Genomic DNA, 21,826 nt, shown 5'->3' on the forward strand with positions numbered 1-21,826 from the left:
GCATGAAATTGGCTCCTGTTCTTCCTCCTCTTCCTCATTGTCACCCAATCCACATTGGGATGATATGAGGCTGGGCTGTGTGTAATCACCCTGTATGGTCCCTTGCTCCATCTCATCATCCTGCGCCTGCAATGCATCCTCTTTGATTATGACCAGAGAGCATTTCAGAACTCAGAGAAGCGGGATGGTGATCCTAATTATGGCATCCTGGTGGAGTCCTCAAAGTTTTGGAGGATGGTACATATGTTTGACATCCATGTCCACTCCTGAGGTCTTATATGTGGAGTCTGAACTGAATAACGACAGCCTTGTTTATGCTGGCAGTTAACAACTGCCCTCTTCTGCTCACAAATTATTTCCAACATCTGCAGTGCAGAGTTCCAACACGTGGGGACATCACACAACAGTTGGTGAGCCGGAAGCTGCAAACGCTGCTGAAGCACGGCAAGGGCAGCTGAATCTGTAGCTGACTTTCTAAAATGGGCACATCACAAGCAGATCTGGCAGCTCCTGGTAGCTTTTGAGAAACCGTTGAATAATGAGGTTAAGCACATGGGCCAGGCATGGTATGTGTGAGCTCGCCTTGCCTCAGAGCCGCCACCAGGTTACAGCCATTGCCACACACGACCATGCCTGGCTGTAGGTTCAGCGGTGTCAGCCACAGATCTGCCTGCTCTTTCAGTGCTGTCCACAACTCTTCAGCATTGTGCGGTTTGTCACCTAAGCATATTAGCTTCAGCACAGCCTGTTGCCGCTTGGCTGAGGCAGTGCTGCAGTGCTTCCAGCTTGTGACTGATGTGGTCATTTTGGAGATATAGGCTGAAGAGGAGGAGGAGGAGGTGCAGGACCTGTAGACTGTGGGGGTAACCCTGATTGATTTAGGGCCTGCAATCCTCGGCGTTGGGAGGATGTGTTCCATCCCAAGGTCCGACTGGGTCCCGGCTTCCACTATGTTAACCAGTGTGCCGTCAGTGAGATATACCATCCCTACCCAAAAGCACTTGTCGACGTGTCCGTGGTTAGGTGGACTTTTACAGTAACAGCATTGTTGAGGGCACGGCTAAGGTTGTGGGACACGTGCTTGTGTAATGTGGGGACGGCACATCGGAAGAAACAGTGACAGTTGGGGACTGAGTACCTTGGGACGGCCACCGCCATCAGGATATGGAAAGCTTCCATCTCCACAGGCCTAAAAGGCAACATTTCGAGCGCAAGCAGACGAGAAATGTGTGAATTTAATACTGTGGCCTGTGGGGCATTGGCAGCGTATTTCCACTTGCGTTCCAAGGACTGGGGTATGGACAATTGAACGCTGCGCTGGGACGTGGACGTGCTTGATGATGGTGTAGTTGAGTGTGTGCAATGACAGGTGCAGGGAGGAGTAGGCATCTTCACAGGTACCTTGGACAGGGGATTGGCTTGCACGCACAACAGCGGAAGAAGCAGTGGTGTCACCCGCTGACACTGTTCCTTGACCCTGGGGTTTGGCCCACAAAGTCAGGTGCTTTGCCTCCATGTGCCTGATCATGCTGGTGGTGGTCAGGCTGGTAGTTTTTCTATCCATGCTGATGCGGACATGGCAGATGGTGCAAATGGTCTGTTTGGGGTTATCGGCAGAGTTCTTAAAAAACAACCAGACTCGGGAAGACCTAACACTTGTACTGGCAATGTTATGTTGGTGTTATGGGGAACAGTTGCCCGTCTTCTGTCTATGGCCAACACAATGCTTCTTCCTGCCTGTTGGAGTACTATGCCTCCCTCCCCCTGTGTGCTGCTGTCCTTGCTCTGCATGTCCTTCTGCCAGGTTGGGTCAGTTACTATATCACCCACCACCTCCTCTTCCACTTCCGCACCCTGGTTCTCCTCCTGACTTTTGGGCACTTGTATTTCATCATTGTCCACCTCTTGTGACACGTTCCCACCGTCACCTTCGCGTGAACGTTGCTGCTCAAATATTTGTGCATATCTACATGCAATCTCCTCTTGCTCCGCTTCAACTGCACCGAGAGAGAGGCCCGAATCACTAAATGGAAAAATGAACAGCTCTTCGGAGTGTCCAAGTGTGGGATCAGTTGTCTCAGGGCACTTGGCATTGTGGGAGGAAGGAGGATAAGGGTGAGGAATATGCGGTCCACACTCACGGCTATTCAGACTTGACCGTGTGGAAGACAGGGTGGTGGTGGTGGCAAAGTGACTGGAAGCATTATCCGCTCTCCAACCAACAACCTTTTGACAATGCTCTGGGTTCAGTAGTGGTGTCGTGCTGCGGTCCCCTAGTAATTGTGACAGGAAGGTCGAGCAAGAAGATGTGGGTGTTTGTTGTGGCCCAATTTCAGCTTGCCCACGTCCTCGGCCTCGCCCTCTGCGTGCACCATCACCATCACGTCCACTTCCCCGTCCCTTGGCACAGGGAAGTGGACGTGATGGGCTACAATATTTTGCACGTTCACTACAAATGCCTGACTTTGGAGCGAACTTATATGGGATCCATGTGCGGGAAAACCACAGTTTAAAATATCTGGCCTGTAGGTAACACCTTTTTTTTTTTTAAAGCAAACTGGTGTCCATAACTAGACTAACAGAGTCAAAACAATAGAAAGTCAAAGCCGCACCCTTTTCTTTATAGATTAAAGGTCTCAGCAGACACAAGGGTGCACGTCCAAAACCAGGGAGCCCACCCAGGATAGTACGAAGACCACAAAGAACAAAAAGACAGCACCACAATGGATGGTGAAAAAATAAGAGCTTACATTTAGTCTGCCTCCTGGAGGCAGAATAAATGTAAGCTCTTATTCTTTCACCATCCATTGTGGCGCTGTCTTTTTGTTCTTTGTGGTCTTGATAACTAGACTAAGACACAGCAAAAACAGTTCAATGGAGCACAAAAAATGCCCCGCTTTTTAGCCCACAGATAGGTGAGGCGTGTGACGGAGATACCAGACTTTAAGTTATCTGGCCTGTATTTTTTTTACAGCAAAATTGTGTCAATAAGTAGGCTAAGACACAGCATAAAAAAAACTCAATGGAGCGCTCAAATGGCACAATTTTTAGCCTACAGATAGATGAGGTGTGTGACGAAGATACCCCACTTTAAATTATCTGGCCTGTATTTTTTTTTAAACAGCCAAACAGTATGAATATCTAGGCTAAGACACAGCAAAAAAAAAGTTCAATGGAGCCCAAAATATGCCCCAATTTTTAGCCCACAGATAGGTAAGGAGTGTAACGGAGATACCAGACTTTAAATTATCTGGTCTGTATTTTGTTTTAAACAGCAAAAGAGTGTGAATAACTAGGCTAAGACACAGCAAAAAAAGTTCAATGGAGCCCAAAAAATGCCCCAATTTTTAGCCCACAGATAGAACTTGCATAAGACACTCTAAAATTTTTTTACAGTACCACAAAAATGGTACAATTTTATGCGCACTTAGATGTGACAGCCAAACCCCTGTTTAAAATAGCTGTATTTTAAAGCTGTACTATGGAAAAGATCTGGTTGTATTCTGAAGTGCCAACAAGCAAATGGAGAAAAAAAATGTGTGCTCTGGATTGCTTTTAAATACAATAATCAGGATTAAGATGCAAAAACAAATTATTCCTGGCCACTGTACCTGGGGCTATGTATATACGGTCAATATCTGTAATAGGCAGCAGCAGACAGTAATGGAATGAACCCTCTTGCTGTATGCAAAAAAGTATGCCACACACACTACCGGCCTATCACTGATATCTATATACCCTGTAATTAGTCCTTAGGACTGTTGGTTTAGCTAGATTTGTGGATTCAACAATGGTATACCCACACTAACTGATACCCCACCTATTCTGTTCCTAGCTCAGCAGCACCTATCCCTACATTGGTGATTCCAGAGCTGAGAGTGGCGAGCAGGGCGGCGCCTGTGGCCAACCAATCACTGTAATGCCACAACCAACATGGCTGAGGCATTACAGTGCATGGCAAACAATCCCTGCATGTTGATTGGTGCTCTAAAGAGCGCCAAACATGCAGGGCGGGGACCCAAACTCCCGCCGAACAATCCCAGAAATGCCTGCCGCTCGCCGAGCATTGCGAGCACTGAGATGCTCGGGCAAGCACCGAGCATTACCGAGCATGCTCGCTCATCACTATTCATTTATTAAATAAAAATTAAAATGGCCGTTAATCTTTATTGATATTTCCAATTTCCTTCTTCTGTCCATTCTTCTCTGTTTACTCACTTCCCAACTCAATTGACAATCATCATGCACTAAATTCTCAAGAACATAGCAAAGTGTTTCATCTTAATAACTCCTTCCTTGCTAATTTAATTAAACATACAATGCCTTACAATTAGAAAATGAATTAAGTGGAGTGCTCTGCTTCTCTCCATTATGTTATGGTGACATTACTAGAGTGCACTGCTTATCTCTATCATGTTACAGTGACATGACTGCAGTGTACTATTTCTCTCCATCATATTACTGTGACATTACTGAAATGCACTGCTTTTCTCAATCAAGTTAAATGCAGTTATATCACTGTAACAAGACGGAAAGAAGCAGTGCACTCCAGATATGTCACCATAACATGATGGAGAGAAGCAGTGCACTTCAGTTATGTCACCATGACCATAACATGATGGAGAGAAGCAGTGCACTCCAATCATGTCACTGTACCATGATAGACAGAAGCAGTGCACTCCAATAATGTCACAGTAACATAATGGAGAGAAGCCGTGCACTCCAGCTAAATCACTCTAACCCGATGGAGAGAAGTAGTGCAGTCTATTGGAGCGCCCCCAGACACAGGGCCACGAGTTCTCGGTACCGGGCCTCTCTGGTTCGGTTCTGAGGCTGTCACGGTGGCTAGACCTCGTCCGCGACCCTGCTAAGGGGCGTCCAATAAAGGTGGTACAGTCTGTCAGGGATTCATGACGTCACCTGTGGTGTTCGGTCAGGGTGACCGATGCTGCTGTGGGGTCCGCTGGGGTGATGTGATGGCAGCTAGATGGTATACCTTCCCACAGGTGAAGTATGTCCCCAGGGCTTCCCAGCAAGGTAGATGGTGATGGTGTGAGGTGCAGTCAATAACGAGGACACAAGGTTGCAGTCTCTTTACCTCTTTACTGTAGACTTCAGGATCCTCAATCCAGAGCACGCTTAACAGGGCTATCTGAGACCGGCCGGTCCGATGGGCACTTCCAGAGTTTCCCTCGCAGATGGAAATCGTTGCCTACCACTAGCGCCTGTGTGTTGTAGTCCTACCCTGCTGAGCATTCGGAATAGTCCTCACAACTGCTGTTCTCATTCGTTCGTTCTCTACAGCTCTCTCTCTCTTTAGTTCCAGATGTTACTAGTTTCTCGTCCCCCAGGTATGTTATGGCTAGGACGCACCCGTATGATGGGAAGGCCTGGAGGTCTTCCGGGACTCTAGAGACGCCCCTCTCCCACTGTTGCCCCCTATGTCTTCGTAGAAAATTTAAGGTAGACAGCCAACCTATAATTAACTGTCCTGCGGAGTTCGAAGTAAGGCCTAGAGTCAGTTACTCCCGCGGTGTTCCGGCCACCGGCTATGCGCCTCAGTAGGATGTTGCCTCGGTCTCACGGCACGACTCCTACTGGCTCTCCTTTGTGCTTGATCTCGTTTACACTGTTCCACAATATCCTTCCCTTCGTGTCTCTCTCTTGGATACCGCCGCTGGGTGTGCAGGCGCGGTTCCATTACGTTCTGCTCTGTTCGCTAGGCACCTGCCAGGTTCCCACGCCTGACCGGGACCCCCCTGTGTCTTCTCCCTGCAACACCCCCTGCCACGGGATGTTGCCTGAATCCAACCCAGTCAGCTTCTGACTAACTTCCTCCCCAACCCCTAGTTTTACCAGTGTGAGGAGTGGCCCAATAAATAAAGCCTTTTTCCCCCCCTAGTGGCTGGAGTGTGAAGTGTAATGTGTTCTGGTGATACCTGGTCAGGAGAACTCCTTTAGTGCCATCAGACGTACCATCACTCCCCTTAGTGGCAGAGTGTCATACTGCAACGACCAGATCTCTGCACTAGTAATGTCACTCTAACATGATGGAGAGAAGCAGAGCACTTTAGTAATGTCACCGTAACATAATGGAGAGAAGCAGGGCACTACAGCTATGTCACTCTAACACGATGAAGAGAAGCAGGGCAGTCTAGTAATGTCACTCTAACACGATGGAGAGAAGCAGAGCACTTTAGTAATGTCACCGCAACATAATGGAGAGAAGCAGAGAACTACAGCTATGTCACTCTAACACGATGGAGAGAAGCAGTGCACTTTAGTAATCTCACCATAAAATGATAGAGAGAAGCAAAGCGCTACAGCTATGTAACTCTAACACGATGGAGAGAAGCAGGGCACTTTAGTAATGTCACCTTAACATGATGGAGAGAAGCAGTGCACTACAGCTATGTCACTCTAACATGATGGAGAGAAGTAATGCACTTTAGTAATGTCACTCTAACACGATGGAGAAAAGCAATGCACTCTAGGAATCTCACCATAAAATGATAGAGAGAAGCAAAGCACTACAGCTATGTAACTCTAACACGATGGAGAGAAGCAGAGCACTCTAGTAATGTCACCATAACATGGAGAGAAGCAGAGCACTACAGCTATGTCACTCTAACATGATGAAGTGAAGCAGAGCACTAAAGCTATGTCACTTTAACACGATGAAGATAAGCAGTGCACTATAGTAATGTCACAGTAACACAATGGAGAGAAGCAGTGCACTCTAGTAATGTCACTCTAACATGATGGAGAGAAGCAGAGCACTAAAGCTATGTCACTTTAATATGATGGAGATAAGCAGTGCACTATTATAATGCCACACTAACACGATGGAGAGAAGCAGTGCACTCTAGTAATGTCACTCTAACACGACTGAGAGAAGTAGTACACTCTAGTAATGTCACTCTAACACAATGGAGAGAAATATTCCACTCTGGTAATATCACTCTAACACGATGGAGAGAAGCAAGGCACTCTAGTAATGTCAATCTTACACGATGGAGAGAAGTAGTACACTCTGGTAATATCACTCTAACACGATAGAGAGAAGCAGAGCACTACGCCACTAACGGAAAGATATGCAAGATCTGGGGGAAGAAACAGCGATCTCACCACGCCCATCTGACCAGACCAGCCTGATTGACAGGCGAAAAAGGCGACTTTGGTAAGGTATTCCGGCAGCATAGGTGGGGAATCAGGGTACACAAAATACACTATTGTAATGCACAGCTCAGGCCCTATTTAATAGTATTTTTATCTCATACTGAAAAAACGGGGTGACAGGTTCCCTTTAAACATACAATGCCTTAGGCTGCCGTCACACTGGCAGAATTTGGTCAGTATTTTACATCAGTATTTGTAAGCCAAAACCAGGAGTGGGTGATAAATGCAGAATTGGTGCATATGTTTCTATTATACTTTCTCTGCCAGAATTGATTAGTCATTAACAAAATTCTTAATTCCCATGTAAAATCTGTTTTCAGTGAAGCATGATGAAAACAAATCAAGCATGTAAGCTGCTAAAGTTTTTAAATATTAAGGTCAATTGCCATGTGTTGATAATGAGCAAGTCATTAAGAACAATCATTCTGCATTATAATACTTATAGTATTAATACAATATTATTATAATAATAATTGTATAATAATTATATCAGTTGGTGTAAACGTACTATTGTTTATTCTAGCATAAAAATTATCCTTGTTAGCAGCACAGGTCCTGACATACACAGAAGATGTGTTGCCAACAACATAAATGTTGATATATATAGAAGGAATAGGGAATGGGAGAAGTCAGCTCTCCATTTGCAGTCTCTTTCCAAGAATGAGTTCCACGCACGGAACCGCCTAAGCTTGGGAGAGCAAGTTCCAAAGAATGAAGAAAAAAGGTACTCCAGCGTAGAAAAATATAAAACAACATCTTTAATAGAGAAAATTCATAAAAACAGGCACAATGCGGACAACATATTGATCCCAGAGATTTTCTCCATTAAAGATGAAGTTTTATATTAATTTACTCTGGAGTGCCTTTTTTTCTTCATAAATGTTGATAGGGACAAAACAATTGTATTAGGCTAGCTTCACACTAGCATTCGGCAGGGCTGCGGACGAAAGCCTTCTTCCTCCGTGAAGCCATGCCCACTGCCGCGCCTCTTCCTTCAGCTCCGCCTACATCTGCATGCCTTCTGCGTACCCTATCTTTAATATTGGGTATGCAGGCCATGCGGATGTATGTGGATGCCTCCGCATGTGTCGTTTTGAAGATGCGCCGACCGCAACAAAATGCAACATGTTGCGTTTGATGCAGGTCAGCGCAGCGGCAAGACGACGCATACTGTACATCTGCATGGCATGCGTACCCAATGATAATGATAGGGTATGCAGAATGCATGCAGACATAGGCGGAGCTGAAGGAAGAGGCGTGGTACTGGGCGGGGTTTAATGGAGGAACTACGCAGTCCTCCGCAAAGCCCTCGTCAACAAATGTAAAACCAGCCTTAATGATCGTTCTGTGCTCATACAGTTTTTGTGGGACCATGTGAACTGTCCACTAAAGGAGCATTGTGAATAGTCAATCAGCACTCATTTACAGGCAGAAATCTGATTATTAAAATGAACCTTTAATTCAGGGTCATTTCCATCTAAGGAAAAAAATATATCTAAATGATATAAGGAGTTTCTGCAATTCAAGAGAGGAAAACCGAGGTTGTGAGGGACTACAAGACTCACAGCAGAAACCGACAGGACAGCTGGACTACAAGTCACCTGTCCGCCCTAACACCTGGAGACACAGTGGCGCATAGAGACCGGGTTGTGATAGAGACCCTGTAAAAACGCTCGAGCCACCGGTCATATGGGTTAGTGTCCCACCTTTAAGGAGGACAGAGAGAACAGTGAGGACCTTGACAGAAGTAAAGGGGACTCTGAACTCGCTTCCAAGCCAGCTGCTCCATACCAGCACCTGTGATCTGGCGCCCTGGACTGTGGCTGCCTGAAGTCTTCAGTATACCAGGTAAAGAGACTGCAAACATGTGTCCTCCGTTTCTTTCTACACTACCCACCATCTCCAGCTACACATCGGGAGCCTTGGGGACCCAGCTTCACCTGTGGGACGGTATACCATCCCTGCTGCCACAACATCACCCCAGAGGACCCCTTTAAGCAGCGTCGGTCACCTCTGACCGAATACCGCAGGTGGCGTCATGAACACAAACTTTATTCAAACCCCTTTTTACATAGGTGCCCAGGGCCACGGACTGGGTCGCCGCTAGGTAACACATCCCTTTAAGTACCGGACCTGGTACAGAGTACCCCATGGCCCCGGCGGGCGTTCCACCTTGCTTCCCTCCATCATGTTACAGGGACATAACTGGAGTGATCTACTTCCCTCCATCATGTTACAGTGACGAAACTAGAGTGCCCTGCTTCCCTCCATCATGTTACAGGGACATAACTGGAGTGATCTACTTCCCTCCATCATGTTACAGTGACGAAACTGGAGTGCCCTGCTTCCCTCCATCATGTTACAGGGACATAACTGGAGTGCCCTGCTTCCCTCCTTCATGTTACAGGGACATAACAGGTGTGTCGTGCTTCCCTCCATCATGTTACAGGGACATAACTTCAGTTCCCCCTCTTCCCTCCATCATGTGACAGGGACATAACTGGAGTGTCGTACTTCCCTCCATCATGTTACAGTGATGTAACTGGAGTGCTCTGCTTCCCTCCATCATGACACAGGGACATAACTAGGGTGCCCTACTTCCCTCCATCATGTTACAGGGACGTAACTGGAGTGTCCTGCTTCCCTCCATCATGTTACAAGGACATAACTTTAGTTCCATCCTTCCCTCCATCATGTTACAGTGACATAACTGGAGTTCCCTTCTTCCCTCCATCATGTTACAGTGAGGTAACTGGAGTGCTCTGCTTCCATTTATCATGTTACAAGGACATAACTGGAGTTCCATGCTTCCCTCCATCATGTTACAGGGACATAACAGGTGTGTCGTGCTTCCCTCCATCATGTTACAGGGACATAACTTCAGTTCCCCCTCTTCCCTCCATCATGTGACAGGGACATAACTGGAGTGTCGTACTTCCCTCCATCATGTTACAGTGATGTAACTGGAGTGCTCTGCTTCCCTCCATCATGACACAGGGACATAACTGGGGTGCCCTTCTTCCCTCCATCATGTTACAGTGACGTAACTGGAGTGCTCTGCTTCCCTCCATCATGTTACAGGGACGTAACTGGAGTGTCGTACTTCCCTCCATCATGTTACAGTGACGTAACTGGAGTGCTCTGCTTCCCGCCATCATGATACAAGGACATAACTGGGGTGCCCTGTTTCCCTCCATCATGTTACAGGGACATAACTGGAGTGCTCTGCTTCCCTCCATCATGTTACAGGGACATAACTGGAGTTCCCTTCTTCCCTCCATCATGTTACAGGGACTGGAGTGTCTTTTTTCCCTTCATCATTTTATAGTGACATCACTGGAGTGTCGTACTTCCCTCTATCATGTTACAGTGATGTAACTGGAGTGCTCTTCTTCCATTCATCATGTTACAAGGACATAACTGGAGTGCCATTCTTCCCTCCATCATGACACAGGGACATAACTGGCATGCCCTGCTTACCTCCATCATGTTACAGGGACATAACTGGAGTGCCCTGCTTCCCTCCATCATTTTACAGGGACATAACTGGCATGCCCTGCTTCCATCCATCATGTTACAGTGACGTATCTGGAGTGCTCTGCTTCCCTCCATCATGTTACAGTTACGTAACTGGAGTGCATTGCTTCCTTCCATCATGTAACAGTGACATAATTGGAGTGCCCTGCTTCCCTCCATCATGTTGCAAGGACATAACTGGCATGCTCTGCTTCCATCCATCATGTTACAGTGACATAATTGGAGTGCCCTGTTTCCCTCCGTCATGTTACAGGGACATAACTGGAGTGCCCTGTTTCCCTCCGTCATGTTACAGGGACATAACTGGAGTGCCCTTCTTCCCTCCAACATGTTACAGGGACATAAATGGAGTGCCCTTCTTCCCTCCAACATGTTACAGGGACATAAATGGAGCGCCCTGTTTCCTCCATCATGTTACAATGACATAACTGGAGTGCCCTGCTTCCCTCCATCATGTTACAGGGACATAACTGGAGTGCCTTTTTTCCCTTCATCATGTCATAGTGACATCACTGGAGTGTCGTACTTCCTTCCATCATGTTATAGGGACATAACTGGAGTGCCCTGCTTCCCTCTATCATACTACAGGGACATAACTGAAGTGTCGTACTTCCCTTCATCATGTTACAAGGACATAACTGGAGTGTCCTGCTTCCCTCCAGCATGTTACAGGGACATAACTTGGGTGCCCTGCTTCCCTCCATCTTGTTACATGGACAAAACTGGAGTCCCCTGCTTCAATCCATCATTTTACAGGGACATAACTGGCATGCCCTGCTTCCTTCCATCATGTAACAGTGACATAATTGGAGTGCCCTGCTTCCCTCCATCATGTTACAAGGACATAACTGGAGAGCCCTGCTTCTCTACATCATGTGCCCTGTTCCCTCCATCATGTTACAGGTGGAGCGCCCCCAGACACAGGGCCACAAGTCACTCGGTACCGGTCCCTTCTCCTTCGGTTCTGCGGTTGTCACGGTGGCTGGACCCGGCCGTGACCCTGCTAAGGGGCGTCCAATGAAGGTGGTAGTACAGTCTGTCAGGGGTTCGTGACGCCACCTGTGGTGTTCGGTCAGGGTGACCGACGCTGCTGTGGGGTCTGCAGGGGTGATGGAATGGCAGCTGGATGGTGTACCTTCCCACAGGTGAAGTATATCCCCAGGGCTTCCCAGTAAGGTGGATGGTGATGGTGTGAGGTGCAGGCAATAATGAGGACACAAGGTTGCAGTCTCTTTACCTTTTTACTGAAGGCTTCAATATACTCAGTCCAGAGCACGTTCAACCGGGCTATCAGAGACCGGCCGGTCCGATGGGCACATCCAGAGTTTCCCTCGCAGATGGAAATCGTTGCCTACCAATAGCGCCTGTGTGTTGTAGTCCTACCCTGCTGAGCATTCGGAATAGTCCTCACAACTGCTGTTCTCCTTCGTTCGTTCTCTACAGCTTTCTCTCTCTCTCGTTCTTTGGTTCCAGATGTTGCTAGTTTCTAACGTCCCCCAGCTATATTTTGGGTAGGAGGCCACCCGTTTGACGGGAAGGCTTGGAGGTCTTCCGGGACCCTAGAGACGCCCCTCTCCCAATGTTGACCTTTATGTTTTCGTAGGTGTAGAAGGTAGACAGCCAACTTATAATCAACTGTCCAGCGGAATTTGAAGTAAGGCCTGAAGTCAGTTACTCCTACGGTGATCCGGCCACCGACTACGCGCCTCAGTAAGATGTTGCCTGTCTCTCTCGGCACGACTCTTACTGGCTCTCCTTTGTGCTGATCTCGTTTACACTGCTCCACAATATTCTTCCCTTCTTGTCTCTCTCTTAGGATACCACCGCAAGGTGTGCAGGCGCGGTTCCGTTACGTTCTGTTCGCTAGGCACCTGCCAGGTTCCCACGCCTGACAGGGACCCCCCTGTGTCTTCTCCCTGCAACACCCCCTGCCACGGGATGTTGCCCGGTTCCAACCCAGTCAGCTTCTGACTAACTTCCTCCCCAGCCCCTAGTTTTACCAGTGTGAGGAGTGGCCCAATAAATAAAGCCTTTTTCTCCCCCTAGTGGCTGGAGTGTGAAGTGTAATGTGTTCTGGTGATACCTGGTTTAGTGCCATCAGACGTACCGCTACTCTCCTTAGTGGCAGAGTGCCATACTGCAACGACCAGGTCTCTGGGGCGCTGCACAGGGACATGACAGGAGTGCCCTGGTTCCCTCCGTCATGTTACAGGGACATAACTGGAGTCCGCTGTTTCCCTTCATCATGTTACATGGACATAACTGGGGTGCCCTGCTTCCCTTCACCATGGTACAGGGACATAACTGGAAGGCCCTGTTTCCCTCCGTCATGTTACAGGGACATAACTGGAGTACCCTTCTTCCCTACAACATGGTACAGGGACATAAATGGAGTGCCTTGTTCCCTCCATCATGTTACAGTGACATAAGTGGAGTGCCCTGCTTCCCTCTATCATGTTACAAGGACATAACTGGAGTGCCTTTTTCCCTTCATCATGTTACAGTGACATCACTGGAGTGTCGTACTTGCCTCCATCATGTTACAGGGACATAACTGGAGCCCCCTGTTTCCCTTCATCATGTTACAGGGACATAACTGGAGTTCCCTGCTTCCCTCCATCAGGTTACAGGGACATAACTGGAGTGCCCTGCTTCCCTCCATCAGGTTACAGGGACATAACTGGAGTGCCCTGCTTCCCTCCATCAGGTTACAGGGACATAACTGGAGTGCCCTGCTTCCCTCCATCAGGTTGCAGGGACATAACTGGAGTGCCCTGCTTCCCTCCATCAGGTTACAGGGACATAACTGGAGTGCCCTGCTTCCTTTCATCATGTTACAAGGACATAACTGAAGTGCCTTTTTTCCCTTCATCATGTTACAGTGACATAACTGGCGTGTCATACTTCCCTCCATCATGTTACAGGGACATAAGTGGCATGCCCTGCTTCCCTCCGTCATGTTACAGGGACATAACTGGAGTGCCCTATGTAACACCCCAGGTTCCTGGTTGTTACAGTGGCATTGCTTTCCTCACGAGGAGAGTGATGTCACGCTTGGAAGCGAGGATGGATCTCTTTTATCAGGTAATCACAAGTATGCAACATGTTCACAGTCCAGGCCACAAGGGGGAGCTCTGATCCAGTTTGTGGGTGGCTCCCCTATATATATTCTGGCTTGGAGGGAAAGTGGGTCAGTCTGTCAAAGGGACAGAGAAGAGAGCAGTCAGACAGTGAAAGTCAGGAAGACTGAAGGGGCTGTGCAGCCACAAAAGGTGCTGCAACTCCTGGACAGAGATAGAACAGAAAGCAGAACAAGCTGTAGAGAGCGTGAATGGGAAGTGAAGTGCAGTAGAGTGAAGAGCTGGGGGGTTACCTGCGACTGAGCTACCTGCCTACTGAGCTCTGACACTGGTAGCCAGAAGACCGGGGTTGTGAAGCACTCTACGGCTCACAGCAGAAACCGGCAGGACAGCTGGATTACAAGTCACCTGTCCGCCATTGAAACCTGAGGACACAGTAGCTCATAGAGCCCGGGTCGTGATAGAGATCCTGTAAAAAGGCTCGAGCTACCTGTCGTATGGGTATTGTCCTACCTGCAAAGGGGACAGAGAAAACACGTGTGGACCTTGTGAGAGGCCTAAGGCAGCAAGGGACTACACCACAGCGCTAGAAGGAAGGCTTCTAACCCCACCTGGTAAAGGGGACTCCCAACTCGCTTCCACGCGAGCCGGACCACACGTGCATCCGTGATCTGGTACCCTGGACTGTGGCTGCCTGAATTCATCAGTAAACCAGGTAAAGAGACTGCACACCTGTATCCTCCGTTTCTTGCTAAACCACCCACCATCCTTATCCATACACCGGGCGCTCTGGGGACCCAACTTCACCTGTGGGAAGCTATACCATCCCTGCTGCCACAACATCACCCCAGAGCACCCCTTTAAGCAGAGTCGGTTACATGGGCACCCAGGGCCATGGACTGGGTCACCGTCACCGTGAAACAACCCTTTAAGTACCAGACCCAGGACCAAGTACCCCACTGCCCTGGCGGGCGTTCCATTTCTGGCATCACAAACAATTCCCCTATAAACTTTGTTCCCCTTTAATTTCATTATTCATTGGATGCCCAGGGACACGGACCTGGTCACTGCTGCCGGGACACATCCCTTTAAGAACGGTCCAACCTGGCATGCCTGAGTACCCCTCGGTCCTAGCGGGCGCTCCATTTTGACGTCATGAACAGGATTCGTAGCCCGGTACCACCGGGTCCTGTGCGCCATAGACTGTGTTGAACCATTATATAGCCGCCACTGTCATGCCACGTGGTGTGTGAGAAGAGAAAGGCATGTTGTCATGGGCGGGATCTGACCGTGAGGCGGGAAGACCATGCCTGCCCACTGCAAATATTACTATACAATGAGGACATGTCTTTCAGCAAGGGAGATCTGCCTCCTGATTTGGTATGGCGGGAACAGAAAGGAAAAGAAACCCTGCCCATGAAGGAGAGAGCGGGAACAACACATGGGTGTTGCAAACACCCCAGAACGGAAGAGAAGATGGCGAGCGGTGGTGACCCAGAGTGTGGGGTACCAGCAGAGGACTCCCCCAGCTCACGGGATGAGGACCCGGACCAACCAACAGCCATAGATCTGGGGTTCATGGGAGCTCAGGTGGAGGAGCTGAGCCGCCAGCTCCTGGGCATGCAGCTGACCGCGGTGAGCCGATGGAAGTCGGCCCCGTGAGGGAAGATAAAGGTGGAGGAGCAGCGTCCCATTCGGCCGCCAGCGTCTCCGATCCCAGAGGAGGAAGAGAAGAAAGAGACCGGCACCGGTGAGACAACAATAGCAGGTACTGTGACAGGCCATGCCCCAGTGACTGACCCTGCTCTAGTGACCGAAGGGACTTTTGTGGGCCCACTTCCAACCCCAACAGCTCCTAATCCTGGCTGGGTTTACTGTAATCTCACCTGGGACCAGACATCAGGCATGGAGGATCGCCTGAAGGTTCCACTGGAGCCCACAGGTACACCACTGGAGGTGAGCGCGGAGGCGGTGGTGTTCCACTGGGAAAAGCCAGGGACTGAAATGATTGGGTTCCCTGGGGAGGCCCAACCAGAGGGGTCCCAACTAGAAGTCCTCAGCAGGACAGAATACAATCAACAGCTAGCGATTAAATGGGAGAAGGAGGAAGAGGAGCGCAATGCCCAGCATAAGGCCATGGAGGATCAGAACTGGCAGGCCAAGGCCCAGGCCCGTAAGACCAGACCAGCAGACCAGGGCCCATGGACGCAGGGCACCATGTTTGCCTTCCAGCTTAAGAAGGGCTGGGGCTTCATAAAGGAGTCCAGAATGCTGGCGGAGGTATTCGTCACCCGGCGGGACATGGAATCTCACCTCCTGGAGAGACACCCTGGTTAGGTTCAGTTCTTTTTAATGCAGAGACAATAGGATCATGGGCAGTGAATGACCAGAACTTTGTTTTAGATAGTTAGCACCTTATATGCTCCTTATTGGTTTTACAGTTATCTCTTTAGAGTACAAATGAGACATTCTATTCTGCACTTGACCAAAGAACAAAAACCGTCTGGCGTGGCTGAAAAAGTGGTCCAGCAAGTTAACCAGTTATGCCCTGTAGCCACGCCATGGGCCTACGTTGGGGGTTTGAGACGGATTCCCTCATATTGCACTAAGAACAGTGGGAAAGACACCTGGTATGGGATCTCACTGAAAATCTGCTGAACTTGATTGTTTGAAAATTTTATATGGTGATATTAATTTAATTGAAAAAGTTTTATAGAAAGTAATGTTATGGTTTATATTACCAGTATTTATATGCCTTGTTATTGTTATGCAACGTTCAAGTGACAAGTGCCACCCATAAAGGGAAGAAAAAGTAATATGTTTTACTCGTTGAAATGCATTGCAGAAAAATTAATTTGCATGTTTTAACTTATGCTTTGCTCTGTTCCAGCCCGAGGATGTGCTGTGTTTAACGGGGGGGAATGTGGCGCCCCGGAAGGTCCAGTCGCCACCGAGGTATTGCACCTCATTCAGAGGTGTGGTACTCCACTGTCGGGTAAGGACACTACCCAGGACCCACGCACTTGGATCCAACATCATATCATTTTAGCCTGGCAAGATGGGCAGACCCTAGAGAAAGGGGCGGGATGTCACTCAGGCAGGAGTAGTGACAGTTGGAGGTAAAGTTAGTCAGAGACTGTGAGTGGAAGTAGATGGAATGAGACATGCAGAAAGTAGCTCACAGAGAGATGGAGCTAGAGAAAGGTGAAGCTACAGAAAGAAGAGAACGATGGAGTCCTAGGTGCACGGGTAGTGAGGAATCCACCCGTGGGGCCCGCATCCACTCCGACCATAGTCGGGTTGGGGGGACCAGGTGGCAGTGGAGAACCCGCCCCCAAGACTAGTGGAGAACTACAGGGCTCAGCTAGCCAGCCGAAGGCTGTCTTATCTGTACGTGCCACAGCCACATCCATACATATTCGCTGAAAAGGCAGGCATTTGGGATCAAGGGGACAAAGATGACGTCGCCCAACAAGATCTGAGGCTGCTGGCTTGGGACACTGTGTGTGAAGGCAGAGGGCAGGAGAGGTGGGAGCCAGTGCAGTGAGATGGTCAGGAAAGGAACATAAGAAGGGGGTTCTGGTGGAGTGCACCCTAAATTACCTGAGAGCTGGCTGGGCCACAGACCCGGAAGACACAGCACCCCGGCTGGGGACTGCAACTAAGAACTGGGAGTAAAGGTGTGGAAACTGCACCCTGCTGTGTCCTCTGAATTATTACTGTGTCACCTGCCCTGCACTACAAGATTCACTACCACCATCATTGACTTTAACACTGCAATTGCCCTGGGACTAAGCTCTACCTGTGGAGAGCTGTAACAACTCTGCTGCATCACCATTAGCCCCAGCAGTCTCTTTAAGCAGCATTGGCCATCCCTAGCCGAGTACCACAGGTGGCGTCACGAACAATTCCCCTATAAACTTTATTCCCCCTTTAATTTCATTTTTCATTGGACACCCAGAGCCACAGAGCTGGTCACTGCTGCCGTGACACGTCCCTTTAAGAACTGTCCGACCCGGCCTAAGTACCCCTCGGTCCTAGCGGGTGCTCCACCCTGCTTCTCTCCATCATGTTACAGGGACATAACTTTAGTGTCCTCTTCCCTTCATCATGTTACAGTGACATAGCGTGAGTTAGAAGAAGTGATCCAGCGAAAAAAGGCTTAGGTATACAAATATAAAACTCAGCTTTCAATTAGCCATTAAAATAATGCTCCAAATACATTTGACAATAGTGCAGAGTGCAAATAGTGCAAAAGGCTAGGACCTTCGGGTTTGGACATACGTCTTAACCGCGCATGGCCTTTAATCTGTACTGTTGGCAAATGTATTTGGAGCATTATTTTAATGGTTAAAAGCTAAGTTTTATGTTTGTATACCTAAGCCTTTTTTCGTGGATCACCTCTTGCATTTTCCTGTATCTACTTGAGCTGCTCTGACTTGATTCATGCGTGGCGGTGAATGCTCCACACACTGAAAGGTGAGCGGAATATCTTTTTTCCTTTTGACAAAACAGGAGTGCCCTGCTTCTCTCAATCATTTTACGATGACAAAACAGGAGCGCCCTGCGACACAGCCTTCATCTAGCTACTTGTTATTCTCATTATTATTTAGCTACTTATCATAACACTTTCAAAGTAACCCTAAGCTACAATTGCTATAATATTTTTATCCCCCTTTATCACAGCAATAAAACAATGATTGTTTCACTGATATCTACATTTTTTGACTCCTTATACAATATCATTTTTATCCTTTTATTTCCTTAGATAGAAATGTTCCTATACCAAAAGTTTATTTAAATATTCAAGTTCCTGCCTGTAAATGAGTGCCGATTGACTATTCATAGCTAAATTAGTGCTTCTTTAATGGACGGTTCACATGGTCCCACAAAAACTGTATTAGCACAGAACGATCATTAATACAATTATTTCATACCGTCATCATATATGTTGTTGGCTACACATCCTCTGTGTACATTGGGAGATGTGCTGCCAACAAGTATGATGTTTTTTATGCTAGAATAAACAATGGCACATTTACACCAGCTGATAATTATAATATAATTATTATGATAATACTTTAATATTCTAAGTATTATAATGGGGAATGATTGTTCTTCAACACTTGTTCATTGATTACCGACTCATGGAAATTGACCTTATAAATACTTTACCAGCTTACATTCACGATTTATTTTCATCCTTCTTTGTCTACAGCAAGTTTCTGTTCATGGATAATTACATGTATCATATTCATATCATATCGTCGAGTCATACAATCATCGTATCATTCATCTGTTCCTAGTACAATCCTTCTTCGCATCTTAAACGGATAATAAGATGTATTTATCGTCATTTCAATACTCATGTGATAAAGAATTATAGAATCTCATCGCTCACACTTAACACCTTTGTCTGTATGAAATTAAATAACGTATTCGGTTGGGTTCACAAACAGGTGATATGCTATAGAAATTTCTGTAAGGGTAAATCAATAATCTGAATACAGTTATTATGGCTGCAAGCACATTCAATTCTGAAAACCCTTTTCCGAGAAACGTGATAGAAGCAAATATTTCTGCAGTAGATCTGCTACCTGTAAATTTATCCCATACTATGGTGGGCCTCTCCATGATGAAACATTCTTGACTTAATCTTAATACATGTAATATCTTTATATTGGTTCTCATTAAATCACAACCACAGCTCACCTCTGGGGGCTTCACATACTCAGCAACATCCCAGATCCTCTTTGTTCCTCTGGAAGCTTTAGACATAGAGACTCCTTTGACTTTAGTGATGACTGCGCTCTCTGGACCAGTCTCCCGAACCTGGTATCCCTTCTGCATCACAAACACATACCTGTCAACGAAGAAGAAGAAGAAGTCATCAGACACCTCAGGATGAGGAAATTCTAACACTACTGAAATGTTGTAATGTATATAGACACTAAAAGTCTGCTGGTAACACCAACTAATGTATATCACTTTTGTGAAAGTCTGCTCTTTGTGTCCTCTCTTGGATGACCACTCACCAACCAAAGTACACAACGATCAAAAGCTGCAGTAGTCTGTAGATGGTTCCAAGATGACGATTTTTGACCACAATCACTTTGGGGGTCTCGTACTCCCATAGTTGCCCGATCCATGATAGGAAGAAGTTTCGAGTGCCAGTCATCGGCCAACGTCCTGTCCACGGGCACAAGCTGGCACGTGGTCTCAATACTCCTGTATTTTGACTTTAATGGTGATATGTATCCTTAAAATATAGGTGGTAAAAAGAATATACAGCATCTAGGTCTACAAGACTGAGGTTTATGCATTGTCTTCTTGCTTCTTCTTAGACTGTAAAGTAATTAATGGTGATCTAGTGGGGGAGGGTAAAGTCACAGCAAAGGGGGGCACAAGAAGCAAATGGATTAGTACATTTTATGCATTGGTTCCCTCTAGTGGTACATTTAGAGAATACATTCTCTTTCTGGACTACTTATTTCATGACTAAAATCTATGGGACTTAAATGCCCTTTCTGGGCCCTTGAAAAATTTTACCAAAAGTTTAGAGTGGTGTAAAATAATTACCTGAGCAATAATAACTGTATTAATTTCCTACCACTTTTACTTCCTGAGTCCTCATCCAGTTGTCAATATATATTTCCTAGCTTTGAAAGAAGAAGGTTCTCTTCTGGTTATTCATTTTCTCTCATGCTCCAAACACAACAGATTAATTGGTGTTTAATGACATTGAACCCAGTGTGTGCATCTGAGATAGGGAATTAAGATTGTGAACCCCATTAGGAATAGGACTAATGTGTTTAGTTATGACTTCGTCTTGCCGTACACTAAACATCACAACTCATCATAGTTGGGGGATGAGGTGAATTTTGATATATCTTGTTTTTTTTGCAATGGCTTAAAAGCATTGAAAAAGGAGGGGATGGGTTTAATTTCTATTGTTTAGGCATACAATGGGAGCATTTTTATTATGTGGAGGCCCAATGAGGGCACCATTACTATGTGGAGGCTCAAAGGGTGCACTAATATTATGTGAAAGCACAAAGGGGATGCTGTTAATGTATGGAGGCACAATAGGGGCACTATTACTATATGACAGTATGTAGGGGGCACTATTGTTTTGTAGAGACACAGAGGTGGCACTATTACTATGTGACAGTATGTAGGGGGCACTATTGTTTTTTAGAGACACAGGTGGCACTATTACTATGTGACAGTATGTAGGGGGCACTATTGTTTTGTAGAGACACAGAGGTGGCACTATTACTATGTGACAGTACGTAGGGGGCACTATTGTTTTGTAGAGACACAGAGGTGGCACTATTGCTATGTGGAGGCATAGATAGGGAAACAATTACTATATAAAAATATAGGGGCACACTTACTATATAGAGTCACAGATGGGGGTACTATTTGGACACCGTGTGGAAGCACGGAGGTACAGTATTACTATGTGGAGGCACGAAAGCAGAACTATTAGTATGTAGAAGTATGGATCAGTCTTACTATGCAAATACTATGTGGAAGCACAGAAAGGGCAGTATTACTAATTGGAAGCACAGTAAGAACAGTATTACTACGTGGAGGCACAGAGAAGGGAACAGTTACAATGTGAGGACAAAATTGAAGCACTATTTATCAGGGTAAAAACGGACTCACCAGGGAGCTAGAGGGTCCGAGCAGCAGAAGCGAGTAAGGTATCAAAGCACACTGGCCGGGCGATGTGAGAGGTGGCTAGGCGCTGCAACAGGACCTGCGAAACGTGACTGTGGTCACAGGGTATGGGGCGGAGTGTTGTGAATTCTGTGGCTGAGTTCACTTCTGTGGTCACAAGTGGTATTGCAGTCTCTGGGCTTCCTCCCTCAGGTGTTTTGGTGAGCTCGTTGGCTGCCTTGCTATTTAGCTCCACCTGAGTCTGTCTTCCTTGCTCCTTGTCAATGTTCCAGTGTTGGATCTGAGCTACTGCATCTTTCCTTGGGCCTGCTGCTCTGCTAGATAAGTGCTTCTAGTTTGTTTTC

The 21,826-nt window shown here is 47.1% G+C and overlaps 1 protein-coding gene across 1 annotated transcript in view; it reads right to left on the reverse strand.

The window, feature by feature from the left end:
* The window catches only part of P2RX2 (purinergic receptor P2X 2), a 111,544-nt gene extending 91,491 nt beyond the window's left edge, over nucleotides 1–20,053 (reverse strand). The window contains exons 1-2 of the mRNA XM_069745434.1: nucleotides 19,832–20,053; nucleotides 19,509–19,659 (exon numbers count right to left, since the gene is read on the reverse strand). Coding sequence (XP_069601535.1) covers nucleotides 19,509–19,659; nucleotides 19,832–19,974 — 294 coding nt within the window. The 5' untranslated portion in view covers nucleotides 19,975–20,053. The remainder of the gene's footprint in view (nucleotides 1–19,508; nucleotides 19,660–19,831) is intronic.
* Between the last annotated feature and the right edge of the window lie 1,773 nt (nucleotides 20,054–21,826).

This window comes from Ranitomeya imitator, chromosome 1, assembly GCF_032444005.1.
Source record: "Ranitomeya imitator isolate aRanImi1 chromosome 1, aRanImi1.pri, whole genome shotgun sequence".
Lineage (NCBI taxonomy): Eukaryota > Metazoa > Chordata > Amphibia > Anura > Dendrobatidae > Ranitomeya > Ranitomeya imitator.